At 32.4% G+C, this 20,289-nt stretch overlaps 1 protein-coding gene across 1 annotated transcript; it reads right to left on the bottom strand.

Moving 5' to 3' along the window:
- Nucleotides 1–13,073: 13,073 nt before the first annotated feature.
- LOC139891432 (uncharacterized) lies at nucleotides 13,074–16,547 on the bottom strand. Its single transcript, XM_071874403.1, has 5 exons — nucleotides 16,318–16,547; nucleotides 14,974–15,104; nucleotides 14,542–14,664; nucleotides 14,308–14,435; nucleotides 13,074–13,580 (listed from the first exon to the last, which is right to left on the bottom strand). Exons 1-5 carry the CDS (start codon nucleotides 16,517–16,519, stop codon nucleotides 13,277–13,279), a joined length of 888 nt encoding a protein of 295 aa, XP_071730504.1. The 5' UTR covers nucleotides 16,520–16,547; the 3' UTR covers nucleotides 13,074–13,276.
- Nucleotides 16,548–20,289: the final 3,742 nt, after the last annotated feature.

The following is a 20,289-nucleotide window of genomic DNA, read 5'->3' as shown; positions in this document are numbered from 1 at the left end:
GAAACTCACCATACTGTATTTCGTAGTAAAATACATATAACGTCATTGAACAAGTGAAAGGTTGGCCTCGGATTCACGAACCTATATTATTTGTATATATTTATTTGTTGGTCAATATTTGTCTAACAAATTAGGTTATGTCATAGTGTACCACAATCCTAATACTCGAGACTAATATGCAAAAGTAAACAAAAGTCAATTTGACTCAAAATGATTCCCAAAATTTATTCATGATTATTATATATTTTAAATATCGTCATTTTTATATTTTTAAATATATTTTTTTTAAAAGATTTTACTAAAGTAAATAATATAATTCTTTTATTAATAATATAATTTTATATAAAAATATACTTTTATATATCTTAAGAAATAAAATTTATAAAGTTCATTTGATATCATAAAAATATTACGATAGGTTTTATTAAGGTAATTATATTATTTGTATTACATATTTATTTGATAAAATAACATTGGTAGTAATAATAAGTAAAAGTTGTATTATTTTGTAATAATAATGATTATTATCCTATTAATAAAAAAATATTAATTTTTATATTTACTAAAAATGATGTTATGATAAAATGATAATTCTAATTCATAATAATAATGAAATTTTATATTAATAATGATATTCCTCTTAAAAATAACAATTTTTGTAAAAATGATATTTTTAATATTAATAATACTTTTAATAATAATAGTGATAAAAATAATGAAAAACGATAATTTTATCTAAATCAATTTCTTACAATATTTTAAATTTCATCATGATACCCATACTCATTATTTCCTAATTGATTTGATAGTAACTTTTAAATCGTCTTTTATATCGCGCTCAAATTTAATGGTAATAATAATAATTATAAAAATTAAGTGTTACTAATATTAGTTTTACTGAAAATAATCAATAGTATGATAAGGTTATACTAATAACTATTTTTAATGACAAATATAATAATAATAATAATACTAATTTTAACGATAATAACGATAGTAATAAAATAACAGTTTTTAATGTTAATACTTTTTATTGATAACAATAATAATAATAATAATAATAATAATAATAATAATAATAATAATAATAATAATAATAATAATAGTAATAATTTGATAAAACTAGAACGACGATAATAACGACGATGATAATAATCATTTTTAATAATAATATCTAAAATTCAATTGACTATAACTTCTAATCCGTTCATCGAAACCATTCGATATCTAAAGGAAAAGTTCTTAATTTTTCGCTAGCTTTCCAAGGACATGCATATCTTATACCATATCTCAACCGCAGGTGTAACTAATTCAAGATTCAGCATAACCTATCTAAGGCAATATCAAAAGTACAAGCATGCATAATCCTAAATACTCGAGCACTAGTCAGGGATACACTATTAATATGTAAATATTAATTTACGAATACTCACGTATCAATATTGAGATTCAATATTGCAGGAAATGTACGTAGGCGCAACGGAGACGATAAATACCAAATTGACCTCACGAACATACCCATGATCCATACCCATAACCTCCATAGCTATAACCCATAATTTCCTTAGCCCTATTCCGCTCACAAAACGTGTTTTGAAATAACTCGCGCGTACCTTGTGTCGTAGTATTTTATGTATAATACTAATATTATCACTCCTAATAATACTAATAATAATAATAAGATTAATATTATTACTAATAATAATAATAATAATATTAATAATATAAATATAAATAATTCATACAGAGGGAGTAATGTAGGTACTTGTGTATGTGTGTGTTTTTCATCCGAATGAAATAGAGCATTTTATAATAATGTGGCCAAATCATCCATCCTGAATTAATCCAACTGGTATCCACTTCATTCCGTTGCCGACTGTAACATCCCGCGTTTTTCCGTTAAATTTATTTTTAACACCGTCTTTTTTTTTTAAATAATATCTTTCGCTATTTAAATTCCCAATTTCCGTTGACTAACGTTTATAATCTTCTCGTTATTTAATTATAACATCACTCGTCTACTCGAGCGTTTTTAAAATATTCGTTTGGTTAAATCCCGCACCCGCTTCTAAACTCGAGGGACTAAAATTGACACGGGCAAACTAGTTGACTAGGTCAACTAGTCCACCCCAATCACCACCATTTCCATCATCTCCCTCTCTCTCTCTTTCTTTCTTTTTTTCTCTCAAGAACACAAACATAATTCATCATCTAAATTCGGATCGGGAAGCAAACTTCAAAACAAATTACATATTCGTGATCCTCTCATCATCCTCTTCGATTTGGTACCAATTTCATCCATTTTGGGTAACATTTCTAAAACACTAAATTTCTCTAAATTCGTTTTATATACTTGAAATTGTGTTAGTTAGTGTCTATGGCTCGTGTGTAACATGAATATATGTTTTGTTTGCTCGATTTGTGGTTTGGAGTAACTAGTTTGAGTTTTTGAAATGGGTTTGCTTAATCCTTGATTTTGGATGAGTTAATGTTGTTAGATTGTTAAAGTGCATGTTATAATTGTGTTACTAGTATCATTAGCCACATTTGGATGTGTAGGTTGATTAAGAAAACTTCAAAAACCCGATTAATGATTTTGTGATGTTTGACTAGGGTTTGATAGTTCTTGACATGAACTTTTGGATGCTTAAATGCCATGGAATGTTAATTGTTAGTGTTTAGTTGTAATGTATGCCTCATTACCTTCAAAACGGCATATCATATGTGAGAATTGGATTCCCGAAACTCAAAATGCATTGATGAACTTGAAACTTTGAAAATGGACTTTTAAACGATCACTTGACGAGAAATCGGTTATGGAAAATGTTGTTTTTGTTTGATGAAACATGTTTAGTTGTGTTCCTTGTCAAAAGAGCTTTCCAACGGTATAAGATACGCTTCCTAATTGTTTACGGTTTGAGTTTTGCGTTTGTTTGAAATTTTACCAAGCCTTGAACAAGTGAAACAGGCCAGGGACCAGGCCACGGCCATTGTCGCGCCGCGGAGCAATTTGTCGCGCCGTGGCCCAAAGGGTGATTTTAGAACATGTTTTTCAGGCTTTCTGACCTTCAACATAGGCATTTGTCGCGCCGCGGAGCAATTTGTCGCGCCGTGACAATTGCCTGTTTCATCCGAACTTCAGCAAACTTGTTTTGGCCATAACTTTTTGACCGTAACTCCGTTTTCGATGAATCAAATATCGTTGGAAACGTAATAAGATTTCCTTTCTAATGGTAAGGTTTTGAAATGTCAACTCAAACTTTATTACAATCGTTCTAACATGCTTTTATACTTGATTCTTGCATGAAACTTGACAACGTGATTCACATGCTATACTATTCGAGTCGTAACGAGCCATAGGACTAATTGAACACATTTCACCCGACCTTGTGTCGTAACCGGTTAATTGATACAATTTACTTGTTTAGGTCAAGACTAAGCAACTTTCATGCACACGTTTACTTTGTGAAGTACTTTTATACTCGTGCACTCGAGGTGAGATCATAGTCCCACCTTTTCAACAACTTTTTATACTTTTAAATTGTGGGTTGAGAAACATATACTTTGTTACATTTTGTACTACTTACTTTTATACTTTGAACACAAGTACAAGGAAAACAAACATTCTACAGCGAGTTTAGAACAAAAATCCTCAATTCGATTATCATTAGTTACACTTGCCGGGTGTAAGCGAGAACTTATGTTATATGGCCATATGGGTTGACAACCCTCATCTTTGACGGTTCGCTACCGTCTACGGATGAAATATATTTTCGAGAATCAGTGTTTGTTCTAGCACTAAGTGATGGGGTATACAATGGAAGGAATGTTAAGCTTTGATAATTGGGTGCTCGCGAACCAACTTTTGGAATGCAACTTTTGGATGATCAATTTATGGAAATACTAAATCTTGTGGTTCAAAATATAACATTTACTAATACACCTATGATTTCACCAACGTTTTTCGTTGACAGTTTTCTATATGTTTCTCAGGTTCATACATGGCTATTTGATACATGCTTCCGCGTACATACATACTTGCTTGGGGTCAAGCATACATGCATACACTCTGATTTCTTGCTTGGAGTCAAGCATACATACATGCATACGCTAGTGATAGCACTTTTGGATTCAAACATATTGTTTACATACTTACGCTATTTATAGCAATTGTGGTTTCAAACTAATTATGTCGCAAGTTATTTCATTCATACTTTATAACTTTGTAAACTTAAACTTATTGTCGATCCGTTTGTTAAACTAAACTTTGTACCTTTCAAATGAACGCGACATAATTTTGGTCAAACGAGTCTCATATAGGGACTATGACCACGCAACGGGACCTAAGTAGCGGCGCCGTCAATGACGATTTGGTCGGGTCGTTACAGATGGTATCAGAGCGTTGGTTGTAGGGAACTAGGATGTGCATTAGTGTGTCTGACAGAGTCGTTAGGACGCATTAGTGAATCTAGACTACAACCGGATAGTTAGCCATTGCATTCTGACATACATTTGCTATAGATAGCACTTACTTGACTACTTGTGCATTATACTTGAATCATTCTTAATCAAACTTTTTAATGGTACCCAACCTTCATCATACGAACTCGTATTCCGCCACTTTTTGGTAACACACGTGAATTCAAGGTTCATACGCGTACGGATGACCACGACTTCGTTAGTCACTCTAGTTCGGGAATTCTGACTCCTTGGTTGTTATCCACCCCGTCTCAGCTTACTATCCACAAGTGTTGTAAAGTTACCACCACCACTCTAGATGAGTATCGTCATCACTGTTTATCACTACGGTTGCGTACTACTTGTTATCATGACTCGTTACTCTTTTCATATCTAAATACATTATTGTCTGACTCGAACCGCATTGACGTGAACAATCATTTATACACTTCCCTCGGGGAACGCTTCCTTAGAGTTGCAGAAATTCTTTCGATTTAATACGAGTCACGTTTGAGACGTCGTTACATTTTGTTCATTTTAGATTTTCGCGATGACACGAACTTGAATCTATGGAGTGATGTGGGAATGGAGGTATGAGTTAGCATAATATAACTACACTCGATCAACGTAGTTATATTACGGTAAGACATACCAAAGTTCTAGTGACGCGTGATGGTGGTTAGACTCGATCAACCTAAACACCACCATGTGCCATGTACATGACTTCATCCTTTCATGTTTGGACATCCGAAAACTCCGAGAATATTGATAACAGCCATACCGGGGACACCCCTTCGACTTTTGTCGAACTATACTTATGCTTCCAAATGAATTACCGATTCCTCTCGACTTCAACCGTATGTTACACGTGTATACTATCTCGTCCTCGCACAGTCTTATTGATTAACTACAATTTACTCGTTATGCTTACATCGGGGCGGAAACTTCTCTTGCATCACCCTCGTACTTCCGGTTCAGGAGGTCCTTATTCTAAATTCGCAATGGAGAGCGACTCTTCACGTCGTACAAATATTCGCCGCGAGGGTGGATAGTCCTAACAATCGTTTTCAAAACCCGATAAGAACTTGCCCCGACGAACATTTTTGGAAAACGATAAATCTTCCGCGACGCGAATTTTCTTGAGAAACTTGTCCTAACAAACTTGTTCAAATATACCTTGCGGAATGTACTTTGTTTCGAATCGAGATCCTCGTTTCACTTCTAGATTTTGGAGTACCTTACAAAAAGCCTCGGGACCGCGTTTAGACATGAGTACCGCGTACCATCCACAACCCGACGGACCGAACAAACATGCGATTTAAACCTTGGAAACCATAATACAAGTTTGTATTACCAACTTCAAATTTACTTGAGAAAAGTATTTTCCTTAAACCGAATCCTCGTACTACAATGATTTTCATTCGAGTTTTAACGTCACTCCTTTTGAAACCACATGTGACCGGAAACGTCATTCTCCTTTGTCGAACCAAGTAAACGATGATCAATTCACCGGGGCCGAGGTTATTCATGAGCAACCGAGAAAATTTATTCATATTCAGGTAAAACCCTACGCGACTCGTAATCACCAAGAACTACGCCGATGTTAGACGTAAACATTTCAAATTCCGCGTGGGAAACCACGTCACGTTAAGAGTCGCACCTTGGAAAGGTGCAATCCGTTTCGGGAAACGTAGGAAGCTAAATCCACTATATTTCGATCCTTTAAATTCTTGGGGTGTTTTGGACCCGTCGCTAGCCGTTTAGACTTTTCCGACTCATTTTGAGTCTCCGTTTATCCTACATTCGATGTATCAACTCAAAGACGTGTTTTGCGAAATGAGAACTTGTTATCTCCTTTGATGAACTCACTATCGACGATAACCCTCACTTCCTAGGCGGACCGGTTGAAACCATAAATCGTGAAGCCAAACCTTAAAACAACATATGATCCCGATAGTCAAAATTCGTTGAAATACCCTAGAACGTACTTCTCCCTCATTCGTAGAATTGGCAACACAAAATCTCGAGGAAGATTCAACAACTACTACTTCCAACTAAATTTCGGGACGAAATTTCTTTTGAGGTGTGGATAATGTAAAATCCCGCGTTTTTCCGTTAAATTTATTTTTAACACCGTCTTTTTTTTTTATATAATATCTTTCGCTATTTAAATTCCCAATTTCCGTTGACTAACGTTTATAATCTTCTCGTTATTTAATTATAACATCACTCGTCTACTCGAGCGTTTTTAAAATATTCGTTTGGTTAAATCCCGCACCCGCTTCTAAACTCGAGGGACTAAAATTGACACGGGGCAAACTAGTTGACTAGGTCAACTAGTCCACCCCAATCACCACCATTTCCATCATCTCCCTCTCTCTCTCTTTCTTTCTTTTTTTCTCTCAAGAACACAAACATAATTCATCATCTAAATTCGGATCGGGAAGCAAACTTCAAAACAAATTACATATTCGTGATCCTCTCATCATCCTCTTCGATTTGGTACCAATTTCATCCATTTTGGGTAACATTTCTAAAACACTAAATTTCTCTAAATTCGTTTTATATACTTGAAATTGTGTTAGTTAGTGTCTATGGCTCGTGTGTAACATGAATATATGTTTTGTTTGCTCGATTTGTGGTTTGGAGTAACTAGTTTGAGTTTTTGAAATGGGTTTGCTTAATCCTTGATTTTGGATGAGTTAATGTTGTTAGATTGTTAAAGTGCATGTTATAATTGTGTTACTAGTATCATTAGCCACATTTGGATGTGTAGGTTGATTAAGAAAACTTCAAAAACCCGATTAATGATTTTGTGATGTTTGACTAGGGTTTGATAGTTCTTGACATGAACTTTTGGATGCTTAAATGCCATGGAATGTTAATTGTTAGTGTTTAGTTGTAATGTATGTCTCATTACCTTCAAAACGGCATATCATATGTGAGAATTGGATTCCCGAAACTCAAAATGCATTGATGAACTTGAAACTTTGAAAATGGACTTTTAAACGATCACTTGACGAGAAATCGGTTATGGAAAATGTTGTTTTTGTTTGATGAAACATGTTTAGTTGTGTTCCTTGTCAAAAGAGCTTTCCAACGGTATAAGATACGCTTCCTAATTGTTTACGGTTTGAGTTTTGCGTTTGTTTGAAATTTTACCAAGCCTTGAACAAGTGAAACAGGCCAGGGACCAGGCCACGGCCATTGTCGCGCCGCGGAGCAATTTGTCGCGCCGTGGCCCAAAGGGTGATTTTAGAACATGTTTTTCAGGCTTTCTGACCTTCAACATAGGCATTTGTCGCGCCGCGGAGCAATTTGTCGCGCCGTGACAATTGCCTGTTTCATCCGAACTTCAGCAAACTTGTTTTGGCCATAACTTTTTGACCGTAACTCCGTTTTCGATGAATCAAATATCGTTGGAAACGTAATAAGATTTCCTTTCTAATGGTAAGGTTTTGAAATGTCAACTCAAACTTTATTACAATCGTTCTAACATGCTTTTATACTTGATTCTTGCATGAAACTTGACAACGTGATTCACATGCTATACTATTCGAGTCGTAACGAGCCATAGGACTAATTGAACACATTTCACCCGACCTTGTGTCGTAACCGGTTAATTGATACAATTTACTTGTTTAGGTCAAGACTAAGCAACTTTCATGCACACGTTTACTTTGTGAAGTACTTTTATACTCGTGCACTCGAGGTGAGATCATAGTCCCACCTTTTCAACAACTTTTTATACTTTTAAATTGTGGGTTGAGAAACATATACTTTGTTACATTTTGTACTACTTACTTTTATACTTTGAACACAAGTACAAGGAAAACAAACATTCTACAGCGAGTTTAGAACAAAAATCCTCAATTCGATTATCATTAGTTACACTTGCCGGGTGTAAGCGAGAACTTATGTTATATGGCCATATGGGTTGACAACCCTCATCTTTGACGGTTCGCTACCGTCTACGGATGAAATATATTTTCGAGAATCAGTGTTTGTTCTAGCACTAAGTGATGGGGTATACAATGGAAGGAATGTTAAGCTTTGATAATTGGGTGCTCGCGAACCAACTTTTGGAATGCAACTTTTGGATGATCAATTTATGGAAATACTAAATCTTGTGGTTCAAAATATAACATTTACTAATACACCTATGATTTCACCAACGTTTTTCGTTGACAGTTTTCTATATGTTTCTCAGGTTCATACAGGGCTATTTGATACATGCTTCCGCGTACATACATACTTGCTTGGGGTCAAGCATACATGCATACACTCTGATTTCTTGCTTGGAGTCAAGCATACATACATGCATACGCTAGTGATAGCACTTTTGGATTCAAACATATTGTTTACATACTTACGCTATTTATAGCAATTGTGGTTTCAAACTAATTATGTCGCAAGTTATTTCATTCATACTTTATAACTTTGTAAACTTAAACTTATTGTCGATCCGTTTGTTAAACTAAACTTTGTACCTTTCAAATGAACGCGACATAATTTTGGTCAAACGAGTCTCATATAGGGACTATGACCACGCAACGGGACCTAAGTAGCGGCGCCGTCAATGACGATTTGGTCGGGTCGTTACACCGACACCTCTTTTTACTTACATGTAAACATGAATGATACGTAAACTTATATATATATTTAATATATATTATATTTAATCTTTAGAATTAATTAAATATTATATTATATTTACGCTCATGGTAAAAATATAATTTTTACAAAAATGACACGGACGTGGTCTCACGACTCATGTACCACTTTCGGTTTTTCGACCGCACTTTCGTACGTTTAAAAAAACTAGCCTTTTACATTACGCGACGCGTACCTTTAATAATAATTTGATTTATTCATAAAAAAAATGCTTTAGGAAAATGTATCTTATAAAATTTGAGCGTCGTGGTCATTTGCTTCTATAAATCAGGGACTCGTTGTTTACGAAAATATATTATTTTGAATTGAAACGTTTTATGACTAAATTAAAATATATATATATATATATATATATATATATATATATATATATATATATATATATATATATATATATATATATATATATATATATACGTATTTAGAAATATCAGTTTGTATCCAAAATCTTTTATTTAACAATATAACATTTAGTTTTTCAAAACTATTTATTTTTCAAAGTTTATTTTTTTAATTCGTTTAGAAAAATAGTTTATCGCGTAACGTTTTCATTTTACGAATTTAAGTAGATACAATTAATTTAATCGTTTTAAATATCAATTGCGTCACTAAGCGAGTGTTACTACCGTGTACTTATTTTGAAAACATTTATTTCTAATGAACACGTTTTAGATACACGTTACGACCAATATTCCAACTTTTGTCTATTTAATCAAAGACAGTTTAGATAAACAAGTTCTATTATATCAAAAAGTGTTTTCGTACAGTTGAAAATTATATTAATTGATTAAGATGAAATTCCATCGAATAACATATGGGACCATATACTATTATGTAAAGTATTTATGCTTAATATTTCGTTAACGTTATCAAGTTATAATATATATACATATATAATTATATTCGTTCATATAATGGTTCGTGAATCATAGAAACTTGGTCGAGGTTTAAATGAATGTATGAACACAGTTTAAAAAAAATCTTTGAGATTCAACTTACAACTTTGTTTATCGTGTCGGGAATATATAAAGATTAAAGTTTAAATTTGGTCGGTAATTCCCAGGTCGTCACAGTATTTTGCTTGGATCTTTGGTAGTTGGTCTAGGGGTGTGCGAGTTTCCTTTAGTGTTCTTGTGCTAGTGTGTTCGAGTTTTTGTTTGTTTGTGTGTTTATGTGTGGTCTCTTGTCTTGTCTAGCTTCTTGCTAGTTTGTTTCGTGTATATATATATATATATATATATATATATATATATATATATATATATATATATATATATATATATATATAACTTACTTGCCTTTAAAAAAAATAGAGAGAAATAAGTATTTTAGTGTGTAAAAATGATAAGTTAAATGAGTTTATATAGATAAAATTAATAGGTGTAAAACAAACAAAAAAAAAAAAAAAAAAAAAAAAACGAACATATAACCGTTGTCAAACGGCTATAATGACCTGACCAATTATAATTCGCCACTTAACACTTGAACCTTTTCTTTCTGTCGGTTTCTTCACTGATGCCCCATTTCGTCAACTTCTAAAGCCCCGTTAATGGCATTAGGGGCATCAAATTTCGCCAATTCAGTTGACGGAGTGCTTTTTGATGCTACGATGCAAATAGACTTTGTTTCGTACCTTGACGTGGCAAGACAATTATATTTTCTTTTGAAATGCAAGTTGTCGGCATCATCTAGAGGGGTATTAACCATCTTCGCGATCATTTGCTACTCATGCACACGCTTTCAGGTAGGAATCATGAACCGCCTTATAGGGATTCAAACATAAAACCATCCTGAAGGGCAGACAGGGCAGACCTGGACCCTAAATATGGGTTTGTAAAACCTTCCTATGGACTTCTAAGGAGACAGAGATCAAACCTTTGATCTCTATCCTCCTAATAAGTAAGCCTATTATGATAACCTCTAACCACTCAATTATGAATGTGGATTCAGACAATGAGATGACGATAAGGTGATAAAGTTGGGAGGATAATGCTAACGTGACATGTGGTGGATGAATTGAAGTAGCGGGAACATGTTTGAATAGATTGTTAAGTTATGTGTCAAAGTACGACTTAAATATGATTGAAAATGTTGTAAAAAATACTAATAATAAATATTATTTTAATTATAACGCCCGTGAATAGAAAGTTGAGGGCCAGAGGTGTCTTAGAGGATGTGCAAGATAGCCAATCGTACATGGCCTAAAATTTTTGTAGAGCCCAATATTTTTGAAAATTTCCCTTATATATACTTGTTTTATTGAAATCAGATCAAGTACTTATTTTCTTTTGTGCTAAATAATAATTGAGCTTAAATGATAGTATGACTAATTGAATATATTAAAGGCATGTGGAATAGGCGTAAGAAAACTTTAGGTAAAGACTTTGTTACGTTTGTTCTAAGCACTTTTTGTTTATAATCGCAATTGTTTAGTAATTTTATTTCGTTATATGTATTGAAAAAAATTCACATTTATACATGACCTTATAAACTAATGAGTCGGCCTCGTGGGCACACCACCCATCGCCTAGCCCAACATGCCCCACTAGGCACTACATGCTTGAGGCATGCTCGGAGCATCTTTGACATGCACTATAAATAACCGTATAATGCCGTAGTTTATTAATTTTTAGGAAAATTATTGAATATGAAATTTAATTAAGTAATTGGATATCGATATATACTTGATACTAATACAACCTTAAGTGGCATTGAACTAAAGTCATAACAATCATCCATGCAACATTTGACAATGACACTATAAAAAAAACCCAAACTCGATTTTTTTTTTTCTGAACGGCGATTTTTTGGCATCAGTAGATCATTTCTTTCAACGACCCTCATCATTTGCAAGTAACACACACGTTCGGGCGGAAACCCGAACCCGATCGACGGTACCCGGGAACACATCCATTCGGGCAGTGTACTGGGTAGAGGTCCGTGAACGAATCCGGTAAAACCTCCCTATATGGTCAATATATACCACCATTATTGGTGTTCAATTGATTTAAAGAAAATCATGTCATCCCTAAGGATCGAACCCATGACTTCTCCCTATCCCATAACACAAAGTACATGGGGTTTAATAGTTGGGCTATTATATTTCACTTTCCAAATGAACTACATTTCTCACCTACAAATTCAATTAACTCTTTAGAGATACCTTAGTCACAAGTTGAGTTCAGAAATAAAAAATTGATGGAAAACGACTTCTAAGCAATCGTAAATAAAATGTTGTTGTTAAACAGCAATCGCAAACATCTTTTTCATGGCTATCATCATCACCACTTCTAGTAAATTTATTCATTTAGTGCCTCGTGTACCTCTTTTTTTAATCTACATCTTTCCTAGCTTTCGGTTTTTTTAAAATCAATTATTATTATTTTTGGTTGAAAGACAAGTTGTCGGCATCGAATACTCTTATTTGTTACGCACGCATACGCTTTCGGAAGGAAACCAGAATCACATTGCAGAAACCCGATCCTTAAACTGTCCCGAGGAGCAGGCGGACCGGGTCTGAACCCTGAATGGATCCGGAAGAAAAACCCGAGGGTCAATTATTATTCTGTACACCTTAATACAATACATGTCAATACTCTCTATTCCTTAATTACTAATTTAACTTCTACAGATTTGTCCTACTGCATGAATTTATAATTATAATTTATATTCAATAGACATATTCATAATTTCATATATAACTTCAATGATTGTTTTGACACAAGCTAGCCTGCCAGTCTTCCGGCTTATGAGATTTACTTATAATCTTTTAAAACAACACTATGGGGACAAAGCATACATGATCAAGGTGTCTAGTGGTACTCATATTGAAGAAAAAATAAATAAAGAGACTTTTGATTCAGCCATTAAGGCAGAACAAATAAAGAGACTATTAGGTATCAGATGCGTGTAAAGTTAACAAATAATCTATACTTTCATGATCAACCAGACTAACTTAACACGCGAACAAGATTTCTATCATACAAAGTAAGTATTCATCGAACAAAAATCGCAAGAAGTTGGTTCTACTTCTGTACATTTATACTTTTTCTTCATCACAAATGGTACTCATATTTTACATGACACTAGTGAAAATTAGCACTTCAACTAAAAAGAGTGCTGCATATATAAATATATATCTCTTCTATGTATGAGCACCAAATATATCCATCAAACCGAGCTTTTCCCAATACTGAATTGCTAACCAACTCACAAAAGAAAAATATGCAACAAGAAAACAGCCTCGCTTCAGTCGGATTAAATAGACATCCCTTACCCATAACATGCCAACAACGCGAGACTTGAGAAGATATAGCATTCTACCAAACGCAATGGTGATCACCGAAGTCAAGAAACCGCTAATAACCCCAGCCATGGCTTCCCATCTCAAGTACCTGCCTCGCCCTTTGCCCGTTCGAGTAAACCAAGTCTTTAACATGTCCGTTGACCTGCAATATTGAAGGAAAATCTATGCTTTAAATGTTTGTTTCCTTAATACTCTTTCTCCCATGCAGTTATTCAGGTTAAAAGTGATGAATAAACAAAAAGTTGCAACTTTTTATACATTTAACTCAATACAGATCGCATGAGCCGTATAGGAGCATTTGCCCAAGGTTGATTTTAATGCATACAACATCCTAAAGCGGTTTATTAAGAAACTCGAATTGTTATTTTTAACGGTGTATTATATGTAGTCATATATAATACCTTAACTATTTTATGAAACTAATGACAGGACAAAGCAAAGTTGATGGGTCAACCCAACCTAGCCCCTGCCTGTTGGATACCATAATAAATATTGCCCGTTTTGCCCATTACCAACCCACCTAGTTTCACACCTGTACTTTTAACTAATTCTTTGGTATACACATGTCAACAGCTAAATGTACAACTTTACCAAAAATGGAAGGAGGAAAAACTAATTGACATAACTCCACCCCTCAGCACAACCTGACCTATAGACGTAGATGTGAAGTAAAGTTCGGAAAGAACTTGCTTGATAAATAACAAATGCTTGCAGCAAAAACACTTCCAAACACATTCATATGAATTCATGTACACACACGAGTACCTCAAAAAGTAGAGAAGGCTAGAACTTCTACATATATATCCAACAGAAATAGATTGTGTCGAGAGAAAGTTGGATAGTATATTATAGATAGCTGGTTAACTTACAGGATACGATAGCGCTTAAGCATCTCCGTCATTGATGGGTGGTCAGCTTGACAATTAAAAAGCTCATCATAATATAAGTTTAGTTTGGAAATGCCCAGAGTATACCAGCAATCATAAGTTTCATTCACCTATGAAATACATAATAAATAGTTAGATGGAAGTACTATTACAACCTAGAGAATTCAAGGTTCAAAAATCATGTGAGATAATACATCACTGAGAAGAGGATATTACCTTGAATCTATCTTTAGCCATCCATGCAGAATTAAAAGTGGGTCTGCAATCAACCGGAAGTGCCTCGTTAGGAGCTTCAGCAAATGCAGTATGAGGATGACCAGAGTGATCTGTATATTCAACCTGGCAGGACAAAAGAAACAAAAATATTATTTAAATCACTATCCTTTTATTATAGATAAGTAAAGTATTGAACATAAAGTCCATGAGTAAAAAGATCGTATCAGGTTATTTAAGCTACTATTATTTAAAAAACTATCCTTTTATATAGATAAAATCTATGTTTTATATGATATGTAACGTGCAAACAATAGCAACGAAGACAAAATCTGGTCACTGATATACAATATGTACACTATAGTTTAACGGCAAGTAAACTCCCTTATTCTTGAAAATGTAATGCAACCATATAGAAGAGTTTGAAAAATATACCTCAAATACAGAAGCCCAATAATAATCATAGTGGCATCTGAATTTCTTCTTTTCGGATGGGTAAAACACATGCTTTGCTTTATAATTTAGTAGTCCAAGCTCACAGACTTTTGCTGACTTAAGATCTACACCTACAAGAAACCTAAGATATGTCATGGGATTTCACAAATCAAAAACGTCAAAGGTATATAAGGTATATTAATATGGGAATTATGAAACTACAAACCATGTAGAACACTATAACCACATAATTTAAGCGAATACAGACACTCCCCAGTCCCAAACCTAGAGACATGTCCTTACATTTGTGATCAAACATGGTTTTGTAGACCCATACATAAAACAACTTAAGCAATGTTTTGAAGTGAAAAAAGAAGATTATGCAAACTAAAAACCATAACCAATGATCATGCACAGAAGATATAAGCTTTAGACTACTATGTGTAACAGGATGAGAACTGATATAGCATATAATATACACATATACACACTTTCTACTGTAATAATCAGCCAAAACACAGGTGCTGAATGCTTAGAATTATATTTAGTGGATAAATGCTAGAACAGCTGCTTTGAGATTTCACGTGTTCACTTCACCAGTTATATCACCTATAATTGGAAGGTGGAAGCTACTATGTCACTATTATTTCACGTTTAAGTAATATATTCAGTTCAAAAGGCTTATACAAAGCCAGGTTATTACAACACACACAATAGCTTGAATTCAATAGAATTTGCAACAATCTAATAAAAGAAACCAACATAAACATTGCATTAGGTTTACTTTTGATTTTCTATTACACGTAATAATGTTTGACAGTATACCCCCCTTTAAAACATTCAACTTCAGTGCAATAAAAGCAAAACAACGTATTTATCTACTGCAGGTAGATTCATCAGCTAAAGTATCTCAACTAGCATTGTAGCAATTTCCCTCAAGATGTCAAAAAACAACAACTCTGTAATCAGTAAGCTCAAATAATAGTCACACATAAATGATTAACCTCATGGCTTTCTGCATAGCAGTAACAACAACGTTTAGGCGCAAAATTAATACGGAGTAGATGCAAAACTTTACATATTTAGAGCCTTGTGAAAGCCAATACAAATACTCCATCTAATATATTGCTTACAGTTTTGTAATCTCTATTTATTGCAGAACCTAAAATTGATACAAACAGTATTAATTTTGTACCAAACAGACGTTATTAACTTAATCTGATAGCTACAATCACACAAAAACTAACAGATATTAGGTAACAATAAATTCAGCTCCATTCAAGTGATAGGAACATATAAACCCTAACTTTCAACATCATATTCAAATCAATATATATAACTTACTGCTTGATACTATTTTGCACTGGCAGGGGACAGAAATTGGATACGAAATCGATATATTACTGATGAAAACTGCTAAAATTACAATTGTAATAGCAACTAAAAATAAGAAAATAAAAGGAAATAAAAAGGCGATTGAGCAACGGAGCAATAAGTAAACGGTGGAAACCCTAGATACATCCTCAATACGCTCCGGTAAATTCATGGTTTATGGAAGAGAATCCGATCACCAGAAAATGACGGAATTTGGTTTCTGAATTGGACGGACAGTTATCCGGCACGGATTGTGATTGTAGTACCCACGTGAATTTGAGTGGTACCGCCGTTGTCCATTTTGGAATTTTATGGTTTTTTACACTACTGGTCCCTCTATTGTTTTGTAACCATTATTAAAGTACGGAGTATTAAGTATTTGGAACAAGTTGATGGAAAGATTATCAAATCTATTTCGAAAAGGAAAAAAATCACTCTTGCGGCGGAAAAATTAGGTTGTAGTAAGTTGATGGAACATTTATCTTTGTGTTGTACTTGTTGTAAATTAACAATATTGTATATATTATTAATTACTATATCACCTATCATGTACAGTACATTATTCACTATAAATAAGAGGTGTAAGCTACCATATTTAGCACACCATCTATTGAATAAAATAGTTTTGCTCTCTACTTCAATCTTCTTTAATAATTGTAGTACCATTGTCAAGAACCAAACCACTAAAGGTAGTTATAAGCCTACTGAATTATAACACGTTATCAGCACGAAGTGCTCCGTATAATCAAGGTAATAAAAAAAAATTCTTTAACGATATCTTCTATTATTTATTAGTAAGGTAAATATTATTATCATCATAACTAACATTTATATTTATGTTATATATGGTCGGTTATACCGCCTGAATTATATTTCTGTAATCTAACTTTTATTAACTTCATTAACATTTATATTTATGTTATATATGGTCGGTTATACCGCCTGAATTCTATTTCTGTAATCTAACTTTTATTAACTTCATTAACATTTATATTTATGTTATATATGGTCGGTTATACCGCATGAATTATATTTCTAACTCTTATTAACTTCACTAACATTTATATTTATGTTATCTAACATTTATGATTATTTATGCAATTAATCATTATTTATTTCATGCATATTAATGTTTATTCTTAAATTTATTATTTATGCATAATATGTTTATTCTCTTAATATTCGTATTTATACTAAACATATTTATACTAAATGTATTTTATAGTAATCATATTTATACTAATAAAATTCTTTTATTAAAATGATTATTAATATAACGAGTACATAACATTCGTTAACGTCAACTAACGACGTTACAACGGTCATATATACATAACGGTTGTTAACGTCAACTGACGACGTTACAACGACTATATTTTTCAAATATAAAATAAACATCTCCGTTTTCACATTTTCACAAATCAATCTTCATTTTCTCAGATTATCATTCTCAAAAAGTTTTTGTAAAGATGATTCACACAAGGATGATTTTTCCTATTGTATTGGTCATATTAACTATCATCATTGTTGCTAATATACCACCGGGTGAACCTATATTCTATCCTGCCCTAGTGGTTTTGTTATTTGTAATCATACCATTATTCTGTTGTTTGCTACTGTTGTTAGAAATTGATTATGATTATAATTTATGTTGTTCATCTTTCTGAAAATAGAAAATGTCAAACTTATCAAAGCTTGAGTTTGATGCTTTAGACGTATCGGGAACAAACTACACATCATGGGTCATGGATGTAGAAATAAATCTTGGATCATTGGGTATTCTAGAAACTTTAAAAGAAAACAATACTTGTTCTGATCAAGATAAATTAAAATCAATTGCTTTTATTCGCAAACATATTGATATCACCTTAAAACATATGTATCTCACTATCAAAGATCCACATGTTTTATGGGAAAGTATCAAGAGTAGATTCGATAATCAAAAGGAAATATTACTCCCAGCTGCGAGGGAAGAATGGAGAAATCTAAGGTTCCAAGACTTTAAAAAGGTAAGTGAATACAGCTCGGCCATGTTCAAGATCCGTTCAAAGCTTCAATTCTGTGGCCAAGAAATAAGTGATGCTGATATGATGGAGACAACTTTCTCCACAATGAATTCTGCAAACATTACTATACAAGAAAATTTAAGATTGCAGAATTACAAAACTTTTTCAAAACTTCAAACTTATCTCTTAGTTGCAGAAGTGAATAAAGAATTACTGATGAAGAATCAAGAATCTCGTCCTACGGGTGCGCTAGCATTTCCTGAAGCTAATGCTATTAACAATAATAATAATAAAAAAAGAAATGCACCTGGACGAGGACGTGGGCGAGGTCGTGGTCATATTGGCCAAAACCATCATCATGGAAATTACCATAACAATAATAAAAATCATAACTATGTTCGAAATCACCCTTATGGTAATGGTCGTGGTGGTGGTGGTGGTCGTAATGGTTACGGTGGTCGTGGTCATGGACAAAGAAATAATAATCCACAAAATTATAAATTTCAACTACCATACTATCCCACAAATCATAATGTTGAAGGAAGCTCTTCAAAGAATATTGAAGATTCTTGTTATCGATGTGGTAAAATTGGACATTGGTCTAAAAACTGTCGAACAAATCAATATTCTGTTAATCAATATCAAGAATCCCTAAAGGGAAAAGGAAAAGAGGCAAACCTTGTGGATGACCTTGATACAAAAATCACTGAGCCAACAAGTGACTACTTTAATGAATAAATTTCCTATTATATGTCCATATCAAATAAATGGATGTAGATTTTCGATCTATACCATATCTACTTTACTATATGTTTCCTTATTATGTACTTTCATTTATAACATATTTTGAATGTAATATATTGATGAATTATGTACTCATTATTTGTTTCTCATATTTTGAAGTTCATGATGTACACTACTTGTGACGACCCGGATATTTCCGACCAAATTTAAACTTAATCTTTATATTATTTCGACACGATAAGCAAAGTCTGTAATATTAGTCTCAAGAATTTTGGAACTATATTCATATAATTAATTACCCTTTTGACTGTGCCTGACGATTCACGAACAATTGGTTATAAATAAATGTGTATATATATATATATATAATTATATATAAAAATAAAAATATATGTGTATATATAATAATGAGATATAATAAAATGCCAATTAATCAGTAGAGTTGGATATGTAAAATAATATATAATATAATAAGGTTGTTAATAAGATAAATCTATAGATATGATTTTTATACATAAATATTATTATATGTATATTATAATATATAAAATCTCTAAATAATAAATATTCAATAAAAATTACTATATATGTAATTTCAAGATAAAGTATAAATGTTATAGTAATAATATGAACAATACATTCAGTATTATTAATTATAGTAACATTTGTATTATTAATAATATTATAACTAATACAAACTGCATATATGTATATAAAAATTTTATATATAAATGATGATATTATTATTAATACTATTATTATCATGATCATTAATAATAATAATATTATTATAACTAATGAGATTATTACTATCATTTATATTATTATCATTACTAGTAATTAAAATAGTTAAAATTATCATTTATTGTTAACATTAACATTATCATATTATTATTTGTCAATTATTATTATTATTAGTCTTTATTAAGAATATTATTATTAATAATATTAGTATTAGTATTATTAATATTCATAGTATTAATATAATTATATTAGTCAATTATAAAAAAAATAGGAATTAGATTATTATAAATACAGATATATAATCAGCTATATATAAATACATATACATAATGCTGTATACATATATATACATACATTATACAGATATATACTCCGTATATGTACATTATACAGATACATACTGTTATACAGATATATATATACTCCGAATAACAAACAGAAGCCTGGA

Source organism: Rutidosis leptorrhynchoides, chromosome 2 (genome assembly GCF_046630445.1).
Source record: "Rutidosis leptorrhynchoides isolate AG116_Rl617_1_P2 chromosome 2, CSIRO_AGI_Rlap_v1, whole genome shotgun sequence".
Taxonomy (NCBI): Eukaryota; Viridiplantae; Streptophyta; class Magnoliopsida; order Asterales; family Asteraceae; genus Rutidosis; species Rutidosis leptorrhynchoides.
Note: the sequence above shows the minus strand (reverse complement) of the source record. Positions and strands in the feature narration are given on the sequence as shown.

Coding starts and splice junctions, on each gene's coding strand:
- LOC139891432 (XM_071874403.1), bottom strand. CDS start 16,519: ATGAATTTACCGGAGCGTATTGAGGATGTATCTAGGGTTTCCACCGTT. Junction 14,665..14,973: donor ATTGGGCTTCTGTATTTGAG/GTATATTTTTCA, acceptor TTGTCCTGCCAG/GTTGAATATACAGATCACTC. Junction 14,436..14,541: donor TGGCTAAAGATAGATTCAAG/GTAATATCCTCT, acceptor TGTATTTCATAG/GTGAATGAAACTTATGATTG.